Source organism: Hylobates moloch, unplaced genomic scaffold (assembly GCF_009828535.3).
Source record: "Hylobates moloch isolate HMO894 unplaced genomic scaffold, HMol_V3 SCAFFOLD_18, whole genome shotgun sequence".
Classification (NCBI taxonomy): domain Eukaryota; kingdom Metazoa; phylum Chordata; class Mammalia; order Primates; family Hylobatidae; genus Hylobates; species Hylobates moloch.
Window position 1 is genome coordinate 3040141 of NW_026652293.1, and position 26597 is coordinate 3066737.

Sequence of the window (26597 nt, forward strand, 5' to 3'; positions counted from 1 at the left end):
TATGGCCAATTCTAAGACACAATCGATCTAGGAGGCTGGGAGGGCTAGAAGCAAGGAGCCAGCAAGTCTAGACACATGCCAGAGGTCAGGAGAGGTTTTATGCCCTGAGCCATGGATTCTACCCAAGCCAGGAGGGTTTTATGTCCCGGGCTTAGATTATGGTGCATCAGGGTAGCCTTCCACCCTTTAACACAGAGCTTGGTGTTCCATAGTCCATGAGGGGTTTTAGACCCTGGACCCTGGACATGTTCCAAGACTCTTTCACATTATGCAAGCTCTGCCTCAGCTTCTCTCAACACTCAGCTTTTCCCGACAATTCTTAAAGGCCAAACTTCTTTGTTGCTGAGGTCTCAGAATCCAAGCTTCCTTAATCACACTCAGGTAATTTCCTTTTCATGGAGAGAGAAATTAAAATCTCAAGCATAGTAGGGAGGAGTGCATTGGTAAGAGGGGTGGAAAGTGTTCCTCTACCCAAAGATGCACACTGACACTGGATTTCTAGCTTTCCTTTGCCCCCTTTTAAGGGCTGGTGTCAACCATAGGGGAAACAGGGGTATTCGGCTAATCTTACCTTTACTAAAGGGTCTTCAACCTCTAGGGGTATCAAGAAGTTCCCATGACACAAGGGGGAGTTTTACCTAGAGATTTATAAGAACCTGCAAGTGGCACAGAGGAGCAGCTGGGAGTCCCTTCCAGCTTGGCTTGGTATGGGAAGGCACAGCTTGTTGCCTTTGACTAATGAGGATGAAACCCATTGGTGATTCTCTCCTGGAGAAACCTTCTCTGGACTTCTTCCTGCACTAAGTCTGCTTCCTTAAAAGCCTAAATTACTCAGGGAAATATAACCATGTTGTGGAACAGCATGTGTTTTGAATCTAGTTAGATCTGTTTTGTGATCCTGTCACCATCTCTTGCTAGATAGGACCTTAGAGTTCACTCATTCACTTAAAAACAGTCCTGTAGTGCCTACTTTGGGCCAGCCAGCATGCTGGGCTTATGGAATGTAGTAGTTGTTACTCTTCCTTGCTTTTTTTTTTTTTCTTTTCTTTCTCGCCATCAGCAAGTCCAGCTGGCTATACTGCAGAAATATTAATATGTACAAAATTGGACTGCTTTTCTCTATCATCTCATCTTTTTCTCTGTTATAACAAGTACCCTGATTCTGTTCTTCCCTCAATCCTTTGTCCCAACTCATTATCTACAAAGCAGCCAGGGTGATCTTTTAGAAACATGCATCAGATTATTATTCTTTTACCTAAAACCCTCCGGTTACACCCAGCCGTACATAGAATAAAATCTAACACCTCCCGATATCCCACCGGGTCCTGTGTGGTCTAGTTTCCGCTTTCCTTTCAGAGCTCATCTAGCATCTTCTCCCTCGCCTCCTCCCACTCACTGTGCTTCAGCCACATTGGACTTCTTTCTGTTCCTGATAATATCAAGCTTATTTCACCCTAGGGTTATTATGCCATTTACGCCCTCTGCCTAGGATAATTTTTCCATACAAACTTAAATGGCTGGTTCTTTGTTGTCACGCAGGTTTCAATTCAAACACTTTCCCTCTCTTACTCAAGTCACATTTTATCAAATCACAGTGTTCTGCCTGCCCCAGTGTTATTTAGTGGTTATCACAATTTGAAATGACTTTGATTTGTCTGCTAGACTGAGCTCCATGAGAGCAGGCATTATGCTGTTTCCTTCAATGCTGCAGGTCCAGTACCTAGAACAGTTCTGGGCACAGAGCAATAAATATACTTAAACATTTTTAATTGATACATAATTCTATATGTTTATGGACTACACATGATATTTTGATACATGTATGCAGTATGTAACGATGAAATTGGGGTAATTGAGGTCTCCATCACCTCAAACATTTTTCATTTCTTTGTGCTAGAAACGTTTAAGATCCTCTCTTCTAGTGATTTTGAAATATATAGTAAATTGTTATTCACTCTACTGTGCTATAGAACACTTATTCCTCCTATCAAATACTAATTTTAAAAAACGATTTTTATTGATGCACATTAGATGTACATGTTTTGAGGGTACATGTGATAGGATGATAAATTTATATAATCAAATCAGGGTAGTTGGGATATCCATCACCTTAAATACTTACCTGTTTTTTTACTCTAGCTGAAATTTTGTATCAATTAACCAACCCTTCCCTATCACACTCTCTTCCTGTACCATTCTCAACCTCTGGTAACCACTATTCTACTCTCTACTTCTAGGAGGTCAGCTTTTTTAGCTCTCATATATGAGTGGAACGTGGTATTTGTCCTTCTGTGCCTGGCTTATTTTATTTAACATAATATCCTCCGGGGTTATCCACGGAGCTGCAAATGACAGGATTTCATTCTTTTTTTATGGCCAAATAATATTCTATTGGGTATATATATCCATTAATATTTTGTTTTTCCATTCATCCGTCAATGGACACTTAGGTTGATTCTATATCTTGGCTACTGTGAATAATGCTGCAATAAACATGGGAGTGCCAATAGCTCTTTGACATACTGATTTCCTTTCCTTTGGATATATACCCACCAATGGGATTGCTGAATCATATCGTAGTTCTATTTTTATTCAAAGAACCTCAATATGTTTTGCATAATGGCTATATTAATTTACATCTCCACCAAAGTATATAATAATTCCCCTTCATCTGGATCCTCACCAGCATTATTTATTTATTTATTTATTTTTATTTTTTTTTGAGACAGAGTCTAGCTCTGTTGCCCAGGCTGGAGTGCAGTGGCATGATCTTGGCTCACTACAACCTCTGCCTCCCGGGTTCAAGTGTTTCTCCTGCCTCAGCCTTCTGAGTAGCTGGGGTTACAGGTGTCCACCGCCACGCCCAGCTAATTTTGTATTTTTAGTAGAGATGGGGTTTTACCATGCTGGCTAGGCTGGTCTTGAACTCCTGACCTCAGGTATTCACCCTCCTCGGCCTCCCAAAGTGCTGGTATTACAGGTGTGAGCCACCATGCCTGGCCATCAGCATTTTTTTTGTCTTTTTGATAATAGCCATTTAACTGGGATGAGATTATATTTCACTGCATTTTGATTTGCATTTTCCTGATGATTAGTAATGTTGAGCATTTTTTCATATCCCTGTTGGCCATTTATTTGTATGTATTCTTTTGATAAATAGCTATTCAGATTACTTCCTCATTTTTAAATCACATTATTCAATTTTTGCTGTTGAGTTGAATTCCTTGTATATTCTAGATATTAATCCCTTGTCAGATGAATAGTTTGCAGATATTTTCTCCCATTCTGTAGGTTGTCTCTTCATTCTGTTGATTGTTTCCTTTGCTGTGCAGAAGCTTTTCAGCTTGATATAATCCTATTTGGCTATTTTTGCCTTGGTTGCCTGTACTTTTGAGGTTTATCTTAAAAATCTTTGCCCAGTCCAACATCCTGGAGAGTTTCCCCAAAGTTTTATTTTAGCGATTCTATAGTTTGAGGTCTTAGATTTAAATTTTTAATCCATTTGATTTGATTTTTGAATATGAGAAGAGATAGGGGTCTAATTTCATTCTTCTGCATATGGATATCCAGTTTTCCCAGCACCATTTGTTGAAGAGACTGTCCTTTTCTCAATGTATATTCTTGGCCTTTGTTGAAAATGAGTTCGTTGTAGATACATGGATTGATTTCTGGGTTCTCTGTTCTGTTCCATTGGTCTATGTGTCTGTTTTTATACAACTACCCTGTTGTTTTGGTTACTATAACTCTGTAGTATAATTTGAAGTCAGGTAATGTGATTCCTCTAGTTTTGTTCTTTTTGCTCAGGATAGCTTTTGCTATTCTGGGTCTTCTGTGATTCCACATAAATTTTAGGATTAATTTTTTCTATTTCTGTGAAGAGTGTCATTGGTATTTTAATAGGGATTGCATTGAATCTGTAGATTGCTTTGGGTAATTGGACATTGTAATAATATTAATTCTCCTAATCCATGGAATACTTTTCCATTTTTTGTGTCCTCTTCAATTTCTTGTATCAGAGTTTTATAGCTTTATTTGTAGAGATTTTTCTTCTCTTTGGTTAGATTTATTCCTAGACATTTAATTTTTTTTGTAGCTATTGATAATGGAATTGCTCCTTTGATTTCATTTTCAGATTGTTTGCTATTGGTGTATGGAAATGCTACTGACTTTTGTATGTTGATTTTTGTATCCTGCAACTTTAGCGAATTTGTTTATCAGTTCTAACAGGTTTTGCGTGTGTGTGTGTGTGTGTGTGTGTGTGTAGTCTATGTTTCTCTAAATATACGATTATGTCTGCAAACAGGGACAGTTTGACTTCCTCCTTTTCAATTTGGATGCCCTTTATTTCTTTCTCCTGCCTAATTGTTCTGTCTGGGACTTTCAGTGCTATGTTGAATAACAGTGGTGAAAATGGGCATTCTTGTCTTGTTCCAGATCTTAAAGGGAAGGCTTTCAACTTTTTCCTATTCGGTATGATGTTAGCTGTGGGTTTGTCATGTAACGTCTTTTTTATTTTTAATTTTTTTTATTTCCATAGGTTATTGAGGAACAGGTGGGTGTTTGCTTATACGAATAAGTTCTTTAGTGGTGATTTGTGAGATTTTGGTGCACCCATCACCCAAGCAGTATACACTGAGCCCAATTTGTAGTCTTTTATCCCTTACCCCCTTCCCACCCTTTCCTCCTGAGTCCCCAAAGTCTGTTGTGTCATTCTTATGCCTTTGCATCCTCATAGCTTAGTCCCCACTCATGAGTGAGGACATACGATGTTTGGTTTTCCATTTCTGAGTTACTTCACTTAGAATCATAGTCTCCAATCTCATGCAGGTTGCTGTGAATGTAAGGCATTTGAGTACATTTCTTCTATACCTAATTTGTTGAGGTTTTTTTTTTTATCATGAAGGGATATCGAATTTTATCAAATGCTTTTTCTGCATCTATTGAGATAATAATTTTTTTTCCTACTGCTGATGTGATGCATCACGTTTGTTAATTTGCAAGTGTTGAGTCATTCTCGCATCTCTGGATAAATTCCAGTTGATTATAGAGTATACTTTTTTTTGATGTTCTGTTGGATTCAGTTTGCTAGTGTTTTGTTGAGGATTTTGTGTGTAGGTTCATCAGGAATATTGGCTTGCAGTTTTCTTTTTTTGTCTTGCCCTTGTCTGGTTTTGGTATCAGGGTAATGCTGGCCTCATAGATTGAGTTTGTAAGAATGCCCTCCCCTTCAATTTTTAAAAATAGTTTGAGAATAACTGGTACTAGTCCTTCTTTAAAACTTTGGTAAAATTCAGCATTGAAGCCATCTGGTCCTGGGCTTTTCTTTGTTGGGAGATTTTTTTTTTTTATTACTGATTCAATTAATCTTATTTCTTGTTATTGGTCTGTTAGAGTTTTCTATTTCTTCCTGTTTCAATCTTGGTAGGTTGTATGTGTCCAGGAATTTATCCATTTCCTCTAGGTTTTCCAATTGTTGGCATATGATTATTCATAATAGCTTCTAATGATCCTTTGTATTTGTGTGGTATTTCTTGTAATATTTCCTTTTTCATCTTGAATTTTATTGGGAGTTTCTTTTTCTTAGTTAAAAGTTTGGGTTTTTTTAAAATTATGTTTTTAAAAACCCAGCTTGTCATTTCATTGCTCTTTTGTATTTTTTGTCTCAATTTTATTTATTTTGGCTCTTATTTTATTATTTCTTTCCTTCTTCTAATTTTGGATTTGGTTTGTTCTTGCTTTTCTAGTTCCTTGAGGTGCATTGTTAGGTTGTTTATTTAAAACCTTTTTACTTCTTTGTTGTAGGCATTTATTGCTGTAATTTTCCCTCTTAGTATTTCTTGTGCTGTATCCCGTAAGTTTTTGTTATGTTATGTTTTCATTTTCATTTGTTTCAAGACATTTAAAAATTTCCTTCTTAGTTTCTCTATTGACCCCCTGGTCATTCAGGAGCACGTTTAATTTCCATGTATTCATAAAGTTTCCCAAGTTCCACATGTTTTGATTTCTAGTTTACTTCCACTGTGGTCAGGAAAGATTCTTGATATGAATTTGATTTTTAAAAATTTGTTAACACTGGTTTTGTCATGTCACATATAGTCTATCCTGGAGAATGTTCCATGTGCTGATGAGAAGAATGTGTATTCTGCAGCTGTTGGATGAAATCAGAGCAATTAATATTTATTGAATAAAGAGTTGCTTAATCTTTTTGAGCCCCAGTTTCTAACTTATGGAATAATAATTGGCTAATAGAACAAAGGTATATTTAGAATTGAGATAATAAATATGTGTAAAGTGCTTAGTAGAACACTTGGCTCACAGCCAAATAGTAGTTTGTAATTGTTTCTTTATGATTATTTCTATTATAATGTTCACTTTCATTCTCCCATACTCCTTTCATACCTGTTATTGTACCTAACGATTTATCCAGAGTATTGTGATGATTTGTCAATCACAGATGCTGACTGGTTAGTTACTTGCAATTAAATCCTAACTTAGTTCTCTCTTGGTCATGTTTTTCTGTACAGGTCCTACAGCTGGGCTCAGACATCCTTCCCCAGTACAAGCAAGAGGCACCAAAGACTCCCCCTCACATCATCTTACATTATTGTGTTTTTAAGACCACGTGGGATTGGATCATCTTGATCTTGACCTTCTATACAGCCATTTTGGTCCCTTATAATGTCTCCTTCAAAACCAGGCAGAACAATGTGGCCTGGCTGGTTGTTGATAGCATCGTGGATGTTATCTTTTTGGTGGATATTGTGCTCAATTTTCATACCACCTTTGTTGGACCAGCAGGGGAGGTGATTTCTGACCCCAAACTTATCCGCATGAACTACCTGAAGACGTGGTTTGTGATTGACCTTCTGTCCTGTTTGCCATATGATGTCATCAACGCTTTTGAGAACGTGGATGAGGTTAGTGCCTTTATGGGTGATCCAGGGAAGATTGGTTTTGCTGATCAGATTCCACCACCACTGGAGGGGAGAGAGAGTCAGGTACATCCCTCAAATCTCAGACCTTGTTGTCATGTCTTTAAAACTGAATTAAATGTGGGTGGTCAACAGAAGAATAATTAAATGGGTGGGAAATAGCATGACTGATGTCTAGAACAGAGGGAGCATGCTTGATAGATACCCTTGCCTGCTGTTCCCATCCTTTGGCGGTTTGGAGGCCCTGCATGACAGTGAATGGGTGTGGAAGAGACCAAAGGCTTACTCCTACTCCACATGGAATGTAAGCCACTGGTTCAGGAACGGTGGGCCTGCAGCAGCAGGCATGCATGGCCGCTGCACTGGCAAGTCTTCTATTGAGTATATAGTTGCTGAATGTCTACCTATTGATTATTCTAGTTATGCAGACTTTTCTTTTATCTGCTGCTGACTTTTGCCTGTTTCATAGCCAATTAACTCCTGGTAACAGGAATACCATTTTCCTGAAAGTTTGCTTTTCCTTTTTTCTGTTAAATTTTGAGATGAGTTATTTCTTTGCTAAAATGAGTTTGGAGGCAACCATGTGCTGAGGTAGTCAGGCACCAGCTTGTGGTTAAGAGAAGCCGTATTGTTTTTGGATTATACTGCTGTTTTAGTCCATTTTGTGTTGCTATAGAGAAATACCTGAGGCAGGGTAACTTACAAAGATAAATCAAAATTCTGATGGCTGGAAGATTTAGGTCCGGGTCACTCATGGTGGAAGGTGAAGGGGGGAGCCAGTTTGTCCAGAGATCAGATGGTGAAAGAGGAAGTGAGAGACAGGAAGTGGAGGTGCCAGGCTCTTTGTAACAACCCACTTTTGTGGGAGCTAATGGAGTGAGAATCCACTTACCACACCACTTCCCGCAGAGAGGACATTAATATATTTAAGAGGGATCCACCCCTATGACCCAAACACCTCCCATTAGGCCCTATTTCCAACACTGGGACTCAAATTTCAACATGAGGTTTGGAGGAAACAAACATTCAAACTATAGCAACTGTTTTAAATTGTTAGTCCTGCAGGCAATGGATGAAATTAAAGGAAGCTAAATTCTCTGTAAATGTGTTGGAATTAGGAAATGCTCTAAGTCATTTTCTGAATGAGTGCCTGGGACATGTGGTAGCAGGAAGGGCCACTGGACTGATTAAGGTGATTTTCTTTGAAACACTGAGGATGTCAAGTCATTGCAAAGAAAAATGTCAGATTCTTATCTAGTTTGTGTTCTATGGGAATTGTCCTTCCGTTTTCTTACTCCTAGTTGACATTCCAGATGGATTAAGATAAGGCAGTTCATTTGGCAAGTCTCCAGCCTTGTTCAGCGGGGCCCTCATTGCTTCAGATTACAGAGGTTCCCAAGGTCTCAGTCTGGATGGGTTGTGTGGGTAATCTAGGAAAACAAGTTGAGGCGCAAGACACATTTCAGAACTAAAGGGCTCGTAGGACTCAGGCTTGAGAACGTTGAAAGGAACAGCTTACTCCCTGCCGGGATATCAAGACCTGGCCAGTGACTCCATGTTTTACTGGTGGCATAATGATGCCTTTCTGCCTTCAGATCAGTACCAGCGGTTGGTGGGACAGCAGGCTTTTCTCTGGGAAAACAGAACTACTACCACTTCTCTTTCCAGTGAAGGGTAGCTCTTCCTACAAAATACTGCCAACGTAGAGCTGGAAGGAGAGAATTTGGATGCTCAGATGCTCTAGATTCAGAACAACCCATGCTTGTATCTGTGTGGTGGGTTTTAAAATACTTTAAAATCCCAAAGACTAATCCTCTGGGGTAGCTTGTGTGAATTTTGTAGGGGGATGAAACGAGTCAAGACTGATATTTACAAGAGGAGAATCATACCTAACATGAATATTGGGGTTCTTAAATGAGAATTTTTTTTTTTAATTTTTTTTTTTTTTTTTTTGAGACAGAGTCTTGCTCTGTCACCCAGGCTGGAATATAGTGGTGTGATCTCAGCTCATCACAACCTCTGCCTCCCGGGTTCAAGCAATTCTCCTGCCTCAGCCTCCTGAGTAGCTGGGATTATAGGCACGTGCCACTGTGCCCGGCTAATTTTTGTATTTTTAGTAGAGACAGGGTTTCACCATGTTGGCCAGGCTGGTCTTGAACTCCTGACCTCAAGTGATCCGCCCACCTCGGCCTCCCAAAGAGCTGGGATTACAGGTGTGAGCCACCACTCCTGGCCCACAAATGAGAATTTTAGTACATGTTGGGAATCATATTTTTCTCTGTGAGCACATTTTTAGAAAATTTTTTCTTAGGAAAATATCATTTTGGCTTAGGTAATTCAAATACATTATCTGAATCTAAAAGAGCTTCTTAAACACATATGGAAAGTGAAATTTAGCTTTAGAAACACACTGGTTTTTAAAATAAACCATTTTCTACTTAGAGTAATGGCACTGAAATTTTGCAGATAAATAGAACAGTTCTCCAGCTTCCACAGATTCTTATTAACAATTGGCAGAACTATAAACACATATGTAAAATGTGTCAGTTACCTGGTAGGTTAACGGACCAGAGTTCTTCTCCCCTGGGAAAGAGTTCCAAACCAACTGTATATGTTGGGTTGGAACTCCTTTGTCATTATTTCTAAATACTCCTGATGGTGGTTTCTGATTTATAGATTCATGAAATAGATTGATTAATAGGAAAAATGTTAGTTATCTGTAGCTTTCTCATTGGTAAAGGGCTTAGTATCAAAGCTCTATCACCTGTTGGTCATAAATAATAGTATAAATATTACGGGCTACAGCTATTGTTTCCTTCTGTAAGACATAATTTTATATTTGGTAATTTCTTTTAAAGCTTTGGCTAACAACTCAAATAATGCCCTTTCATAACAACTCTGGTGGTTGGAGGGAGATCAGTGTGAGGAATGGGAAGATTTGGCTTTTAGTTCTCTTGGTATCACCTGTTAAAACAGCTGGGATCCTTGTGCATATCATTTAGCCTTTCTGGATCATGGTTTTCCTAGCTACATCTTGGGGATAATACTACTAAACCTGCCTGAAGGCATAGCATTTGGGCGGTGGATTATTTGAGTTTCCTGCCAGCTCCAAGAGCTAAAGTCTGGTGAATGCTAAGTCTCATCTGCATTAGTCTCACCTCCAGAAGCTTACTGTAAGAACAAGAGGCCTAGCACCCTGACCTCTTTCTTGTAATTGGGGTGGGAGGAAAACAAGGTGGGGGGTGGGAACACTTAGCAGGTAATAAGTAGACCCACTTGAGGTCACAGCCTGACAGGACCATGGAGGTCTTATAGTTCAACCTTCTTAATTCACAAGTAAGAAAAAAGACAGAGGAAATGACTCACTCAAGATGAAATAACATATCATATAATCACAGTAATAATGAGTTCCCTTCTGACTCTTCTCTATTCCTAATAGCAACAGATTTTTATAAAATAGGAGCAAAACACTTAATGAAGGACAGTTGAGTCAAAACTGACCAGGAAGTTTCTGATGTGTGTGGCTCACTCCTTGGCTTGGCTGAATGTGGTGGAGAAGTTGGACACGGGGTCTGGTGGTGGTAGATGGAGGTGGGCAGCTACATTTTCCCCAAGGCATCTGTGTTGGGGATGACACGGGCAGTTAAAGATGCTTGCCAAGGGACAGACCCAGCAGTTTCCCAGGCATGGTCCTTTAGTGAAACGACACCATTAAATTAGTGACAATGAATGGCTGATGTTGGTTAGAGGATGTTGGAGAGCCCATGAAGGGCACCCCATCTTTTGAACCCAGATCAGGCTCAAGGAAAACCCGCTGGGTTGGAGAATTCTGATTAATGGCCCAGCGGCTTCCTATTCACCACATGCTGTCTTCTCACCTGTGATCCGCTGTGGAGTTACGAATCTAAGATTACAGCTCCTTGTGCTCTAGGTTCTTTGTCTGGGGGAGTGTGCAGAGAAACAAATTATTGACTCATTTCTCATAAAAAATACATGTGGAGCTAGCTGAATGATTTTTGGTGTTCTCAAAATTATGCCAGTGGACTTGTGTGCCAGTGGAGACCACCAAAGAAGGATGTGAGCTGTGTTGGCTTTGTCATCTGTGTGTATATGTGCAGTGGGGGTGGGGAGTTCTTGAAGTGAAAAGATTGGAGCCACCCAAAGCCTGGGTCAAAAAAGAGCTGGGGTAAATTGTTAAAGCCTGCAATTATGAATTCAGCCCTGTGGATATAGCCCATCTCCATGATTTAAGCCGCACAAGTGATCCCTTTGGCTAAACTTGTTTCACTTATGTAGATGGGCTACATTTGCGTCATTCTCTGGTCTGTTGGTAATAATCTGTTTTGGAGGCCGTTTGAGAATATGTTTGCACATTAGTTAAAATGTTTGGAGGACAAAAGGTCTGGAAACAGCGAACTAAAGCTTGGAATGGGTATGTCAAAGCAGAAGCTAAATAAGTCTCTTTCAAGTGCTGAGTGGATTGTTGGGCTAGTGTGCTTCGTGTGTTAAAGATTGAATTATTACTGACAAAACAGATTCACTCTCCCGAGGAAACTCATTGCTTACTGCTATTGAAGTGTGGAAATGCAAAGGGGAAAAGGGGGCCGTTATCTCCCAGGTGACAATGCTGATGCCCTGGAGCCTGAAGGTGGCCAAGAGCTTTTTTCTGTCCCTGGCTCTGTAACCTCAGACAGCAACACAACCAGCTAGTGCCAGTGATGCAGCTGACACTTGCTAAGAGCTCACACTCATGGGAGATACTCACCTTCTAGCAGAACATGAGCAAAAGGTGCCAATGAAAAGATAACAGCATGACAAGTTTTCTTTATCTTGTGATTTTAACTTTCCAAAACACACTCACCTTTATCCTAACTCTGTGTGGCAGTTAGGATCCTCTGAATTGGGAGGATGGCAATTTGTTACCCAAGAGGGACTTTGTCACCCAGCTGTGCAACCTTGTGAAAGTAACTTCATTGCCCTCAACTTGGTTTGCCTCACCTGTGTGATGAGCCCATCCCAGCTCTAACCTTCTGTGGCTTGAGAGCAGGTATTATCCAGGTTTTGCAGATGAAAGGGACAGTTTGTCCTTTTGCCTGATGGCAGCTGTTTTGAGGTAGTGAAACCGGACTCTAGTCTCCTGACTCCTGGGCTTGTGCTTTCTCCTTCAGGCCATGCTGTCTCATCAGAGAATCTGGAAGCCGAGGGAATCAAGCTATGCATTTCAGTACCTGGGGCCCTTTCTCTGAATCATTCCCTGGCGTGGCCCGTGCTGTTCCCCTCATTTTCGTGGGCCTTTCTCACAGCTGAGGGGTGAGAGGTTTGAGTGGTCAGCCTGTGTGACCCTAACCTGAGGTCACTGGTGCAGGTGTGTGGGGATGGATGGTGAGGGTGGAGGTCAGCACCAACTCCAAGGTCTCATTGCCTACCCTGCTTATCTCTCCCGGGTGAATGGCCTCACCTCTATGTTCTTCTAGGCTCACTATTCCCTGCTCTTCCAGGCTTTCCTTATTACTGATGCTGAAAGCAAGTTGGACCAACGTTCATTGCTTATCCTGTTAATTTATGGCTGTCAGTCCTTACCTGTGGTTCTTTTTAGGTAGATGGCTAACATTTCAGTTTTCACACAGGTGACTCCTCTTGCTGTCCAGCTGGAAGCAGGTGGGAGGCTGTCAGGTGAAAGTAATGAGATGACCAGGGCTTTTCTTCCCCTTTGAGTTCTAACAATACTGTATAGGCAGTCCTTGTGGCTCATAATAGCAATTTGGTTTTTTTAAATTAGTAGACTTTATTTTTTAGAGCTGTTTTAGTTTATAGAAAAATGCAGTGGGATGTACAGAGACCACCCTCCCCTCTCCTCCTTGCACACAGTTTCCTCTCTATTAACATTTTGCATTACTGTGGTACACTTGTCATCATTGATGAGCCAATATTAATACATTATTGTTAGCCAAAGTTCATATAGCATATAGCCTATAGTTTACATGAGGGTTCATTCTTTGGATTACATATTCTATGGGTTTGGACAAGTGTGTAATGATGCATATCAACCATTACAGTATCATATAGAGAAGTTTCAGTGCCTTAAACAGCCCCTGTGCTCCATGTATTCATCCCCCTACCCCAATTCCTAGCAACCACTGATCTCTTTATAGTTTTGCATTTTCAGAATGTCATAACATAGGAATCACACAGCCTGTAGTCTCTCAGATTGGTTTCTTTCACTTAGCAACATGCATTTAGGGTTCTTCCATTTTTTTCATAACTTTTTTAAAATTGCAGAATAATATCTTATTGTATGGATGTAGCATGATTTATTTAGCAATAGCAATTAAAAATCATCACTCTGTAGCACTGGCGATTTCAATTCTGATCAGCACAGGTCTTGTTCTGGGATTTCCTTCTGCTGTAGGTTTGATTGGAGAGTGGAGAGGAGATGATACCCCAGGATGCAGGCTGGCCAGTCTTACCAGCCTGTGGTAGCACCTGGGTGAAAGCAACACTTCTCACAAGTCATTATGTCTGATAGTAAAATGGACAGAAAAACTAAGTTGTACCATAGTGTCCTCATATTTCATTTTTTTTCCTTGGCATTTCTATCTTTCATGTTTATGCTGAGTATTTCTTCTATCCAATTATTTTGGAAAAAAGAGGACAACATCAGACACACAGTAGTTTTCACTCCTGTGTCTTGTTAGCAGCAGGAAGTGCTGCGGATGAGTGCATTTCTCTTTTGATGAGTGTGACTTGCCAGCAGTGGCCAGGGGCTGAGTCTGTTTTCAGTGATGTTTGTGATGCTGCCGCTGCCCCCATGCTGGAAACATTGTCTAGAACTTTTCCTTTGATTTATCAGTCTTCCTCCTGACTTGTGCTCACAGTGAGTGAAGGATTGTGGAGGAGACGTGCCTCTTGTTAAAGCAGAGGCTTCACATGGAAGACTGGGCTGTAGGTGCTGTGCCCCGCACAGGCACCCGAGTCATGATCCTGCCTGGGGTGTGTACGCGTGGGAGCTGGGGAGTGGCTAGGGGAGCATTTCTAACAGCAGGAAGTCGATCTTGCATGGCTTCCAGGAAGCAGTGATTAACTGTGAAACTGTGATGCTAGAGTTAAAAAAAATGTAAAACCTAAGAACAAATCGCTCTGAGGCAATGCAAGAGTTCAACCATTGTAGAAGATTCCTCATGGCAATTCCTCAAGGATCTAGAACCAGAAATACTATTTGACCCAGCAATCCCATTACTGGGTATGTACCCAAAGAATTATACATCATTCTACTATAAAGATACATGCACACATATGTTTATTGCAGCACTGTTCACAATAGTAAAGACTTGCAACCAACCCAAATGCCCATCAATGATAGACTGGATAAAGAAAATGTGGCACATATACACCATGGAATACTATGCAGCCATAAAAAAGGATGAGTTCATGTCTTTTGCAGGGACATGGATGAAGCTGGAAACCATCATTCTCAGCAAACGAACACAGGAAAACCAAACACTGTTTGGAAAACCAAACACTGCATGTTCTCACTCATAAGTGGGATGAACAATGAAAACACATGGACACAGAGGGGAACATCACACACCAGGGCCCGTTGGGGGTTTTGGGGTAGGGAGGGATAGCATTAGGAGAAATACCTAATGTAGATGATGGGTTGATGGGTGCAGCAAACCACTATGGCACGTGTATACCTATGTAACAAACCTGCATGTTCTGCACGTGTATCCCAGAGCTTAAAGTATGAATAATAAAAAAAAAGAGTTTAGCACTGGGGAGCAGAATACACTCACTCAGCTGCCATGTCTGACTCCTCTCCGTTGACTCACCATCCTTCTCTCCCAGGATCCTCTCTGGCCAATCCAAGTTCTACTTCTCTTTTAATTCCCCACCAACTGTTCTTGGCTCCTCTTTCAGGTTGGTCCTTCTTCAAAGAAATGTAATTGACTTAGATGACAGGGGATAGGGATACAACTCCCCAAGGAGCCCCTGGTCTAGTAGGGGCCACAGATAATAGACCTCGGCAAAGAATGTGAGGGGCATTCTAAGGGTCATTTCAAGGTGTTACAGCCTACAACAGGGAGCACTTAGCCTTGTGGGAGAATCCAGGGAGGCTTCCTGGCAGAGATGACTAGGTTTAGTCTGGTAAGGAGGAAGTAGGACATTTCTGGGAGAGGAAAGAACATGTTCAAAGGGCTGTGCTATAAGGGATGAGCAAGACATTCGTTGTGCCCAAATCAGAGTTAGCACTGGGGGAGGGAAGAAGGCCCAGTCCAGTGATAAAGAATCCTAGAGTCTTGCCAAGAGTTTACAGTTTATCATGTGGGCACAAAGAAGCCATCATGGGCTTCCATTAGGGTGGGATCTCATCTGATTTTTGTTTTTGAAGGTGTACCTAGGAAGCAGTGGTGAGAATGAGTTAGGGAAATAACATGTCCCTGCTTGCCCTCCTCCCATTCCTTGAACCTACTGTAATTAGGCTGTCACCTCCACTAGTGCACTGAACCCCATTCCCCCAAACTCCTGTTCCTCTGACCCTCAGTCCTAATACCTGGCCAAACCCCCACCCCACTTGGACTCTATTTTCTGCCTCCTCTAGGCTGTGCCCCAGTCCCTGAATGTGACCGGAGAATGTGAGTGGGGAACTCCCTCATTGTGCAGATTCACTTCAGCTCACGTGCAATTCCCCCTGAATTTTCCCAGGCTGTGTTCTCCAACAAGGCAAACCTTCATAGCTTCTCCTCTCTCCTCAGACTGACAACAGCCAGCTTGTACTCTCCCCTGATCCTCTTGCTTCTTATCCATTGACAAAAGAGGAGTGATAAAAAGAGAACTTGGCTGGGCACAGTGGCTCATGCCTGCAATCCCAGCACTTTGGGAGGCTGAGGCGAGCCGGTCACCTGAGGTCAAGAGTTCCAGACCAGCCTGGCCAACATAGTGAAACTCGGTCTCTACTGAAAATACAAAAATTAACCGGGCATGGTGGCAGGCACCTCTAGTCCCAGCTACTCAGGAGGCTGAGGCAGGAGAATTGCTTGAACCCGGGAGGTGGAGGTTGCAGAGAGCCAAGATCGCGCCACTGCACTCCAGCCTGGGTGACAGAGCGTGACTCTATCTCAAAAAAAAAAAAAAAGAAAAGAAAAGAACTTACATGTACTCCCATAACTAAATCCACTTTGTGGCCTGCACCAACCCCACATACTCTGTTTCCCTCCTTCTTGTGGGTCAGGTTCTGTGCTGAATTCATTTCCTCTTGCCCACTCCTCACTTGTTTCCTTTCTCATATGATCAAGGAATATTTCCCTTCTTTATAAAGCTCTCTCCACATACCCCAGCTGCTGCCCCATTTTCCTGCTTCTTTTACTGAAAGACTCCTAGAAAGAGTTCTCTGTACTTGTTGTTTCTGCTTTTTCTCTTCTCTTCCTTGCACTTATTCTGACCAGGTTTTCAACCTTGTCACTCTATTGAAACTGTAACTGTTCTTGTCAAAGGTGCCAGTGATGTCCATGTAGCCAAATCCAATGGTCAGATCTCAGTTCTCATCTTGTTCTCCATGTTGGCAGCGTTAGACCTGGCAGCCTCTCATCTCACACAGTAAAATCCACAATGGTGGCCTATCAGGCACTCCATAGTCTGTCCCTTGGCTGCCTTATTCTGTTTCAGGTGTCATGGCCTCTTGCTGGCCTTGGGGTACTTGCTGTTCCCTCTGCCTGGAATATTCTTTCCCTAAATGGCCTTTCCTCTCACTTCATTGAGGTGTTTGCTCAACATTACATGATTAGAGTGGCTTTCCCTGAGAACCCTACTACAAATTTATATCCTTTTACGTTTTTCATAGCACTAATCATAATCTGATGTAGGCTTTGTTATAGCTAATCTTCTTCCAGTAGAATTTTTTGAAACTTTAAAAAATTGAGGTACAAAATATATACAGGTAAGTGTGATAAAAATACATTAAAGTATACAGCTTAGTGAATTTTTACAAATGTATACTTGCACATAACCACTACTAAGATTAAAACATCGGGTTTCTCCAGCACCCTAGAAGGTTCTCCTCTGTTTTATCCTAGACTACCCTCCACTGAAATAACCATTATTCTGACTTCTATCGCCATAGATTAGTTTTACCTATTCTTGAAGTACAGATAAGTGGAATGATTCAGTGTGTAATCTTTTGTACCTGGCTTCTCTCAGCACAATGGCTGCAAGCATCAACCATATTGAGTGTGTCAGTAGCTTGCTCACTTTTACTGGGGTGTAGTATTAATTGTTTCAGTTGTATAATGCTGCGTAAGAAACCACCCTAAAACTTAGCGGTTTAATAAAATAAACGTTTTGTTGCATAATTATTCTGTTGAAATTTGGGCCTGGCTCAGCTGGGCAGTTCTTCTCTTGAAAACATAGGTACCTCATAATTGGAATTCTACCATATTTGTCCTTTTGTAACTGGCTTATTTCACTTAGCATGATGTCATCAAGGTTTATTCATGTTGTGTCAGAATTTGCTTCCTTTTTAAGGATGAATAATATTTCATTGTGTGTATATATACATTTTGTTTATCCATTTACCCATCAGTGGATATGAGTTGCTTCTACTTTTGGCGATTATGAATAATGTTGCTATGAACACTGGAGTACAAATATCTCTGTTCAAGTCTCTGCTTTTAATTCTTTTGGGTATATATCTAGAAGTAGAATTGCTGAGTCATATGATAATTCTATTTTTAGTTTTTTAGGGAACTACTATACTGTTTTGCATAGCAGCTGCACCATTTTACATTCCCACCAACAGTGCTCAAGGGTTCCCTTTTTTCCACATCCTTGCTAATTAAGACTTGTTATTTTCTGTATATAGCCATCTTAATGGATGAGAGTAGCCATCTAATATGTGTAATTTGGTTTCTTTATAAACAATAGATTCTGAGAACTTTGAGATCATTTTATTAGTTTTTCTTCTTCCTCATGCATCTAAATGTAGGCAATGGCACATACTCAGAGGTAGGAAAATGACACTGGAAGTTATACAAGCCGCTGGAAGAGAAAGTTGCAGCAAAGGAGGAATGATCTGCTGAAGGGCCCTGCAGGACTCATGCATGCTGAGGAAACTTCTGAGCACAACTGGGTTAGGAGAATTGTAGGAGGCTTCCAGAAAAAAACAAAAAACACCTGTTTAGGAAGGTGTTGAAAGAGGGGTGGAACTTTGCTGAGTGGGAAACGGGAGGACCACATGAGGGCAGGAAAGGCTAGGCACAGGCATTGCATGTGGGGCTGGGGGAGAAGGGGATTTTCTTTGGTTTAATCTTCATTTGTGAAGGAAGACAAATGTTAGTGAAAAATAGCTTGGCCATTTGCTTGTTGCTCATGAAGCTCTTAACCCAGTTAAACTCTATTGAAAGGGCAACAGGAGCTGTGTGATCTGGCTCTGATAGAAGAGAACAATGATCGGGAGTCTGTCAGAGCCATGCAGACATCTTGTGATTTCTTATGTTATCATGCAATATTTAGCTCTGGAGTCTATAAATGTTAACTTACAAGGAAGAGTGCTTTAGACTTTATGGGTGAAATATCGTGCCTCAGGGATGTGCTTCCAAGTGAAGACAGACTTACTGTTAGCCTCTGGATAATCTTTACAAAAAGAATTTTTTAATTCCAATTTTTTCATTTCAGTTTTTCATGTTACCTTTAAAAAAATTTAGAAATTATAGATGTAGAAATAAAGAAATAAGGATTTCCCATGATTTTATCTTGTTAACATTTTGGCTTATATTGTCTGTCTTTTTTTTTCTTCATATATAAAGCATATATATGTTTGTATATTTTATTAAAATGGTATTACATTGTATGTAGTGAGTTGTCCATTATTATCTCAACGAGAGATTTTCCCTTTTTATAACATTAAAAATTCTTTTATAGCAGAAACTTAAATGATTATACAGTAGTTCATTGTATGGATATATCAAAATTTGGCATTTAGGTTATTTCCTTTTTTTAACTTTTTTGTCATAATAATGAAACTGTATGTCTTTGTAAATAAATTTGTGTCACATTTCTGATTATTTCTTTTAAAGTGTTGAAAACAGAAATATGCTTTTTGATGAATTCCAGCAAAGCAAGCATCTACGTAGCCATCATCCAGGTCAAGAAATAGAATGTAACCAACTCCCCAGACATCCCTCATCGCTCCTCGTCACTTCTCCCTTCCTTCTCCCCCAGAGCGGCCTGACTTCTAACACTACTGTTTTTATTTTGCCTATTTCTCATCTTCATATAACTGAAATAGGACAATGATGCATTCTTTTATGTTATCTCATTTTGTTCAGTACTGCTTTTGAGAGAGTCAGGAAGGCTTTTGAGTCCATCAGTAGTTAGTTCATTGTTATTGTTTGTAATCTCTTGTATGAATCTACTTCAATTTGTTAATCCAATCTACTGTTATGTTCATTTAGGTTGTTTTTTAAATGAATATTATTTATACTCTTAGTACCCTGATTTCTGTTAGAAAGAGTAGAATTGCTGGGCTATACGTGTATGTGTATTGTTTAGTAAATACTGCCAAACAGCTGTCCAAAGTGATTGCATTGAGTGCTTTGCACAAAGTGGTTGCAATACATGAGACTTTCCACTTGCCAACACTGATGTTTCCAGTTTGCTTAATTCTACCTAATCCAATGAGTTTTTAGTTGTTTCTCATTCTAGTTTTGATATATATTTTTTGAATGACTAAAGAGGTTTAGCATTGTTTCATAAATTTTTGCCGGGAGCGAGCATCTTTGGTTACTCTCTTTTATGAAGCGCTTGTGTGGTCTCCTTTTCTACACATAATACATTTTTTATTAAAAAATTGATTTGTAGAAGTTCTTTATATAGTCTGGATATGAACCCTTTATGGGTTATATGTGCTGTAAATATTTTTTTCCCTACTGTGTGTTTTTCATATTTTCTCTTTTTAGGACGCATTTTGATGAGCAAAAGTTCTTAATTTAGAGCAATATATCAATTTTTCATTTATGTGCTTTTGTGTCTTGTTTAAATTTTGTACTCTCAAGTTCAAGATATTTTCCCATATCATCTTCTGCTAGTTTTATTGTTTTCCATTCACATTTAGATCTGAAATCCACTTAGACTGATTATCGTGTATGCTATGAAATAGAGATCAAGTTTTATTTTTTCCTCAGATGGGTATCCAGTTGACCTAGTATCATTTATTTGAAAATGCCATCCTTTCTTCACTTGTCTTCAGTTCAGTCTTTCACTTAATTAGTGTCTTTATAGGCCTGGATCTTTTTCAGGACTCAATTCTTTTTCACTGATTTGTTTGTAGGTTACCGCACCAATATCACATTGTGTTAATCAATGTAGTTTTGTAATGAAATTTAACATTTTTATTTCTCCTTTAAATATTTGGAAGAATTCACCAACTGAGGCAATCTGGGCTTGGAATTTTCCATTTTGGATTTAATTATTTAAATAATCAAAGATCCATTCAAATTTTCTGTTACTTCTGGAGTCAGTTTCTGTAAGCTGAATTTGTAAGCTATATTGTATAATTTCTGTAAGCTATATTGTAAGTACAATAGAAATATTTCTATTGTACTTAAAGTTTCAGAGTTACTGATATACAGTTGTTCATAAATAATGTCTCTTTATCTTTTAATGTCTGTAAGATATGTAGTGATGCTGTTTTCTTTTTTTCATTCCTCATATTGATTATATTTGCTCATCTTCATTATCTCCCTTATTCCCTCTTTCTTCCCCCTCTACAATCAGTATTGCCAATTTACTAACTTTATTATTAAATGTTTCCAAAGAAACAACTTTTATTTTAGAATTTTAGAATTTTTAATCTTTCTGCTAATTTGAACCTTAACATTGTGAAGTGTGTCTATCTAGTAATAATTTTTCTTTAAAGTCTACTTTGTGTGATGTTAATAGAGCAACACCAGCTTTGATTTGTTTTTAGTGTTTACATGGTATATTTTTCTATCCCTTAACATAAACCTTGCTATATTCTTGTATTTTAGATATATCTCTTCTAAGAAGCCTATTTTTTAAATCCACTCTGACACACTTGCCTTTAATTTGAAGGATTTAATTCATCGCCTTTATTACATTTGATGTGATATCTTAGTTGTGATATCTTAGTTTCTGTCTTCTGTCTTGCTATTTGCTCTTAGTTGTCTCACCTTTTCTCTTTTTCTCCTCTCCTCTTTTATCTTCTTTTGGGATTGATTCTTTTGTATTATTCACCGGTCTGTTAACTTTCTGTATTATTTTACTACACTTTGGGTGGGCACTCTGAAAAATACAATTCTATTATAAATTTGTACTTGTACCCCTTCCTAGATATTGCAAGAATTTTAGAATGCTTTAAACTCTTTTGCATTCTTTACTTATATGTTATTATTTTCAAGTATATATATACTATATGTATCTTCATTGTTGTCTTATGCATCGATACTTATATCTATTTCCTCTTTCATTGTTCTTCATCCCTTCAATCATCTTCTACCTTCCATCTGGTAAATTTTTCTTTCTGCTTGAAGAACACCCTTTAGCATTTGTTTAGTCTGCTGGTGACCAATTCTCATATTTTTTTGTCTGAAAATACATTTATTTCATTTTAATTCTTGAAAGACATTTGCACTAGTGTGATTGGATTCATGATTGCTAATTATTTTCTTTTGGTAATTTGGATATATTTTTCCATAATTCATCAGACTTATATTATTTCTTTTGATAATTTAGCTCTTGGTTTAATTGTTGTCCGTCATAGGAATTCTTTTCCTCTGGTGCTTTTAAGATTTATTCTCTTTCTTCCTGTCTCCTCCTCTTCCTCCTTCTTTCATCTCTTCTAGTGGTTTTATTATGTGTACCTAGATATGGCCACCATCTGTCAGACCTTGTAGATAATAGATAATTAATGCATTGGGCAAGATGCAATGAAACATCAAGGGATAATGCAGACCTGGGAGCTAGTAACACCAGAAGCCTGGATCAGGATTAGAGTTACGGGCTTTATCACCGGTAACATGAAAGGGAAGGGGAGATTTTACTAATAGTAGAAGCAGAGAGATAGTGTGAAGAAAGTTACTTTATAGGAATTTTTATTTTGGTCAAGTGATGCAGGCATCCTATGGTGACTTGTTGGAGGCAGCTGGGGAAATAAATACCCTAATCTCATTGTCCTTTCTTCTCCTTCCAGACTTCTCTTAGTTCTCCTCATTGGTGATCTGAGATACCAAGCAAAGGGTAGATCTAGAGGAGCATATGGGGTTTGTAGGAATCCTTACATCTGTGGTTCAGGTGTCAGCAAACCTTTTCTGTAAAGGGGCAAATAATTTGCTCCTTTAGGCTGTGTGTGCCACATGTGGTCTCTCCTCCTTTCTTCTCCCCTTCTTCTTTCATGACCCTTTAATGATGTAAAAAAAAAGGCCGGGCGCGGTGGCTCACGCTTGTAATCCCAGCACTTTGGGAGGCCGAGGCGGGTGGATCACGAGGTCAGGAGATCGAGACAACGGTGAAACCCTGTCTCTACTAAAAATACAAAAAAATTAGCCGGGCGTGGTGGCGGGCGCCTGTAGTCCCAGCTACTCGGAGAGGCTGAGGCAGGAGAATGGCGTGAACCCGGGAGGCGAAGCTTGCAGTGAGCCGAGATTGCGCCACTGCACTCCAGCCTGGGCGACAGAGCGAGCCTCCGTCTCAAAAAAAAATAAAAAAAAAAAAAAAAATTCTTAGCTCACAAGTCATACCAAAACAGGCCACTGGCCAAATTTGGCTGACCCCTGGTGTAGTGGGAAGGTTCATTTTCTGCCGGGATCAGTTTTGGAGAATTTTCTGCTACTATCTCTTTATAACTTTATCTCCTTGTAACTTGACTTTCTCTTTGCTCCGGAATTCCAAGGACACACCGGTTGACTCTTTGCACTCTATCCCCTGTGTCTATCTTACAGTCTCTTGTATTTTTTAACCTTTTCTCTTCCCATGCTTCCCTCTGGATATTTTTTTCTGACTCATCTCCCAGTTTCCTGATACTCTTCAGCTTTGGCTAATTACTTCTAAACTCATCCAGTGCGTTCTTAATTTTGGTTATTGTATTTTTCAGAGTTAGAATTGTCAAACGGCTTATTTTATAGTTTTAAGTTTCCAGCTGAAATTCTTGATTTTTCCTTTTATCTTGTAAAATATGTTAAAGATAATTATTTAATGTCTGCATTCAGTAACTCCATAATCTGAAGTCTCTGTGGGTTTCATCCTATTGTATTCTATTGTTTCTCTTAGTTTCCCACAGATTGTTTTATCTCTTCATGTGCTAGTTATTTTGGATTGTGTACTGGAAATTCTACATGAAATTTTAAAAAATTGTTTTGGGCCCTAGGATGGTATATATATATATAATATCCTTTTTTTGAACATTGATGCAAAAATTCTTTTTTTATTATTATTATTATACTTTAAGTTCTAGGGTACATGTGCACAATGTGCAGGTTTGTTACATATGTATACATGTGCCATGTTGGTGTGCTGCACCCATTAACTCATCATTTGCATTAGGTATATCTCCTAATGCCATCCCTCCCCACTCCCCCCACCTCATGACAGGCCCCAGTGTGTGATGTTCCCCTTCCTGTGTCCTAGTGTTCTCATTGTTCAATTCCCACCTATGAGTGAGAACACGTGGTGTTTGGTTTTTTTGTCCTTGTGATAGTTTGCTGAGAATGATGGTTTCCAGCTTCATCCATATCCCTACAAAGGACATGAACTCATCCTTTTTTATGGCTGCATAGTATTCCATGGTGTATATGTGCACATTTTCTTAATCAAGTCTATCACTGATGGATATTTGTGTGGGTTCCAAGTCTTTGCAATTGTGAATAGTGCTGCAGTAAACATATGTGTGCATGTGTCTTTATAGCAGCATGATTTATAATCCTTTGGGTATATACCTAGTAATGGGATGGCTGGGTCAAATGGTATTTCTAGTTCTAGATGCCTGAGGAATCGCCATGCCGTCTTCCACAATGGTTGAACTAGTTTACAGTCCCACCAACAGTGTAAAAGTGTTTCTATTTCTCCACACTGTCTTCAGCACCTGTTGTGTCCTGACTTTTTAATGATCACCATTCTAAGTGGTGTGAGATGGTATCTCATTGTGGTTTTGATTTGCATTTCTCTGATGGCCAGTGATGATGATCATTTATTCATGTGTCTGCTGGCTGCATAAATGTCTTCTTTTGAGAAGTGTCTGTTCATATCCTTTGCCCACTTTTTGATGGGGTTGTTTTTTTCTTGTAGGTTTGTTTGAGTTCATTGTAGATTCTGGATATTAGACCTTTGTCAGATGAGTAGATTGCAAAAATTTTCTCCCATTCTGTAGGTTGCCTGTTCACTCTGATGGTAGTTTCTTTTGCTGTGTAGAAGCTCTTTAGTTCAATTAGATCCCATTTGTCAATTTTGGCTTTTGTTGCCATTGCTTTTGGTGTTTTAGACGTGAAGTCCTTGCCCATGCCTATGTCCTGAATGGTATTGCCTAAGTTTTCTTTTAGGGTTTTTATGGTTTTAGGTCTAAAATTTAAGTCTTTAATCCATCTTGACTTAATTTTTGTATAAGGTGTAAGGAAGGGATCCAGTTTCAGCTTTCTACATATGGCTAGCCAGTTTTCCCAGCACCATTTATTAAATAGGGAATCTTTTCTCCATTTCTTGTTTTTGTCATGCTTGTCAAAGATAAGATGGTTGTAGATGTGTGATATTATTTCTGAGGGCTCTGTTCTGTTCCATTGGTCTATATCTCTGTTTTGGTACCAGTACCATGCTGTTTTGGTTACTGTAAACTTGTAGTATAGTTTGAAGTCAGGTAGCGTGTTGCCTCCAGCTTTGTTCTTTTGGCTTAGGATTGACTTGGCGATGTGCGCTCTCTTTTGGTTCCATATGAACTTTAAAGTAGTTTTTTCCAATTTTCTGAAGAAAGTCATTGGTAGCTTGATGGGAATGGCATTGAATCTATAAATTACCTTGGGCAGTATGGCCATTTTCACAATATTGATTCTTCCTATCCATGAGCATGAAATGTTCTTCCATTTGTTTGTGTCCTCTTTTATTTCGTTGAGCAGTGGTTTGTAGTTCTCCTTGAAGAGGTCCTTCACATCCCTTGTAAGTTGGATTCCTAGGTATTTTATTCTCTTTGAAGCAATTGTGAATGGGAGTTCACTCATAATTTGGCTCTCTGTTTGTCTGTTATTGGTGTATAAGAATGCTTGTGATTTTTGCACATTGATTTTGTATCCTGAGACATTGCTGAAGTTGCTTATCAGCTTGAGATGGGGCTGAGACAATGGGGTTTTCTAGATATACAGTCATGACATCTGCAAACAGGGACAATTTTACTTCCTCTTTTCCTAATTCAGTACCCTTTATTTCCTTCTCCTGCCTGATTGCCCTGGCCGGAACTTCCAACACTATGTTGAATAGGAGTGCTGAGAGAGGGCATCCCTGTCTTGTGCCAGTTTTCAAAGGGAATGCTTCCAGTTTTTGCCCATTCAGTATAATATTGGCTGTGGGTTTGTCATAAATAGCGCTTATTATTTTGAGATATGTCCCATCAATACCTAATTTATTGAGAGTTTTTAGCATGAAGTGTTGTTGAATTTTGTCAAAAGCCTTTTCTGCATCTATTGAGATAATCATGTATTTTTTGTCATTGGTTCTGTTTATATGCTGGGTTACATTTATTGATTTGCGTATGTTGAACCAGCCTAGCATCCCAGGGATGAAGCCCACTTGATCACAGTGGATAAGCTTTTTGATGTGCTGCTGGATTCGGTTTGCCAGTATTTTATTGAGGATTTCTGCATCAATGTTCATCAGGGATATTGGTCTAAAATTCTCTTATTTTGTTGTGTCTGTGCCAGACTTTGGTATCAGGATGATGCTGGCCTCATAAAATGAGTTAGGGAGGATTCCCTCTTTTTCTATTGATTGGAATAGTTTCAGAAGGAATGGTACCAGCTCCTCCTTGTACCTCTGGTAGAATTCGGCTGTGAATCCATCTGGTCCTGTACTTTTTTTTGGTTGGTAAGCTATTAATTATTGCCTCAATTTCAGAGCCTGTTATTGGTCTATTCAGAGATTCCACTTCTTCCTGGTTTAGCCTTGGGAGGGTGTATGTGTCGAGGAATTTATCCGTTTCTTCTAGATTTTCTAGTTCATTTGCATAGAGGTGTTTATAGTATTCTCTGATGGTAGTTTGTATTTCTGTGGGATCGGTGGTGATATCCCCTTTATCATTTTTTATTGTGTCTATTTGATTCTTCTCTCTTTTCTTCTTTATTAGTCTTGCTAGTGGTCTATCAATTTTGTTGATCTTTTCAAAAAACCAGCTCCTGAATTCATTGATTTGTTTGAAGGGTTTTTTTGTGTCTCTATTTCCTTCAGTTCTGCTCTGATCTTAGTTATTTCTTGCCTTCTGCTAGCTTTTGAATGTGTTTGCTCTTGGTTCTCTAGTTCTTTTAGTTGTGATGTTAGGGTGTCAATTTTAGATCTTTTCTGCTTTCTCTTGTGGGCATTTAGTGCTATAAATTTCCCTCTACACACTGCTTTAAACGGGTCCGAGAGATTCTGGTATGTTGTGCCTTTGTTCTCATTGGTTTCAAATAACATCTTTATTTC

The 26597-nt window shown here is 39.3% G+C and overlaps 1 protein-coding gene across 2 annotated transcripts in view; it reads left to right on the top strand.

The window, feature by feature from the left end:
• The window catches only part of KCNH1 (potassium voltage-gated channel subfamily H member 1), a 463213-nt gene that overhangs the window by 109576 nt on the left and 327040 nt on the right, over positions 1 to 26597 (top strand). Inside the window, exon 6 of one of the 2 annotated variants that reach the window (XM_032137316.2) lies at positions 6525 to 6998. In XM_032137316.2, the coding sequence (XP_031993207.1) occupies positions 6525 to 6998 (474 nt within the window). The remainder of the gene's footprint in view (positions 1 to 6524; positions 6999 to 26597) is intronic. The other variant, XM_032137317.2, reaches the window with a different exon arrangement.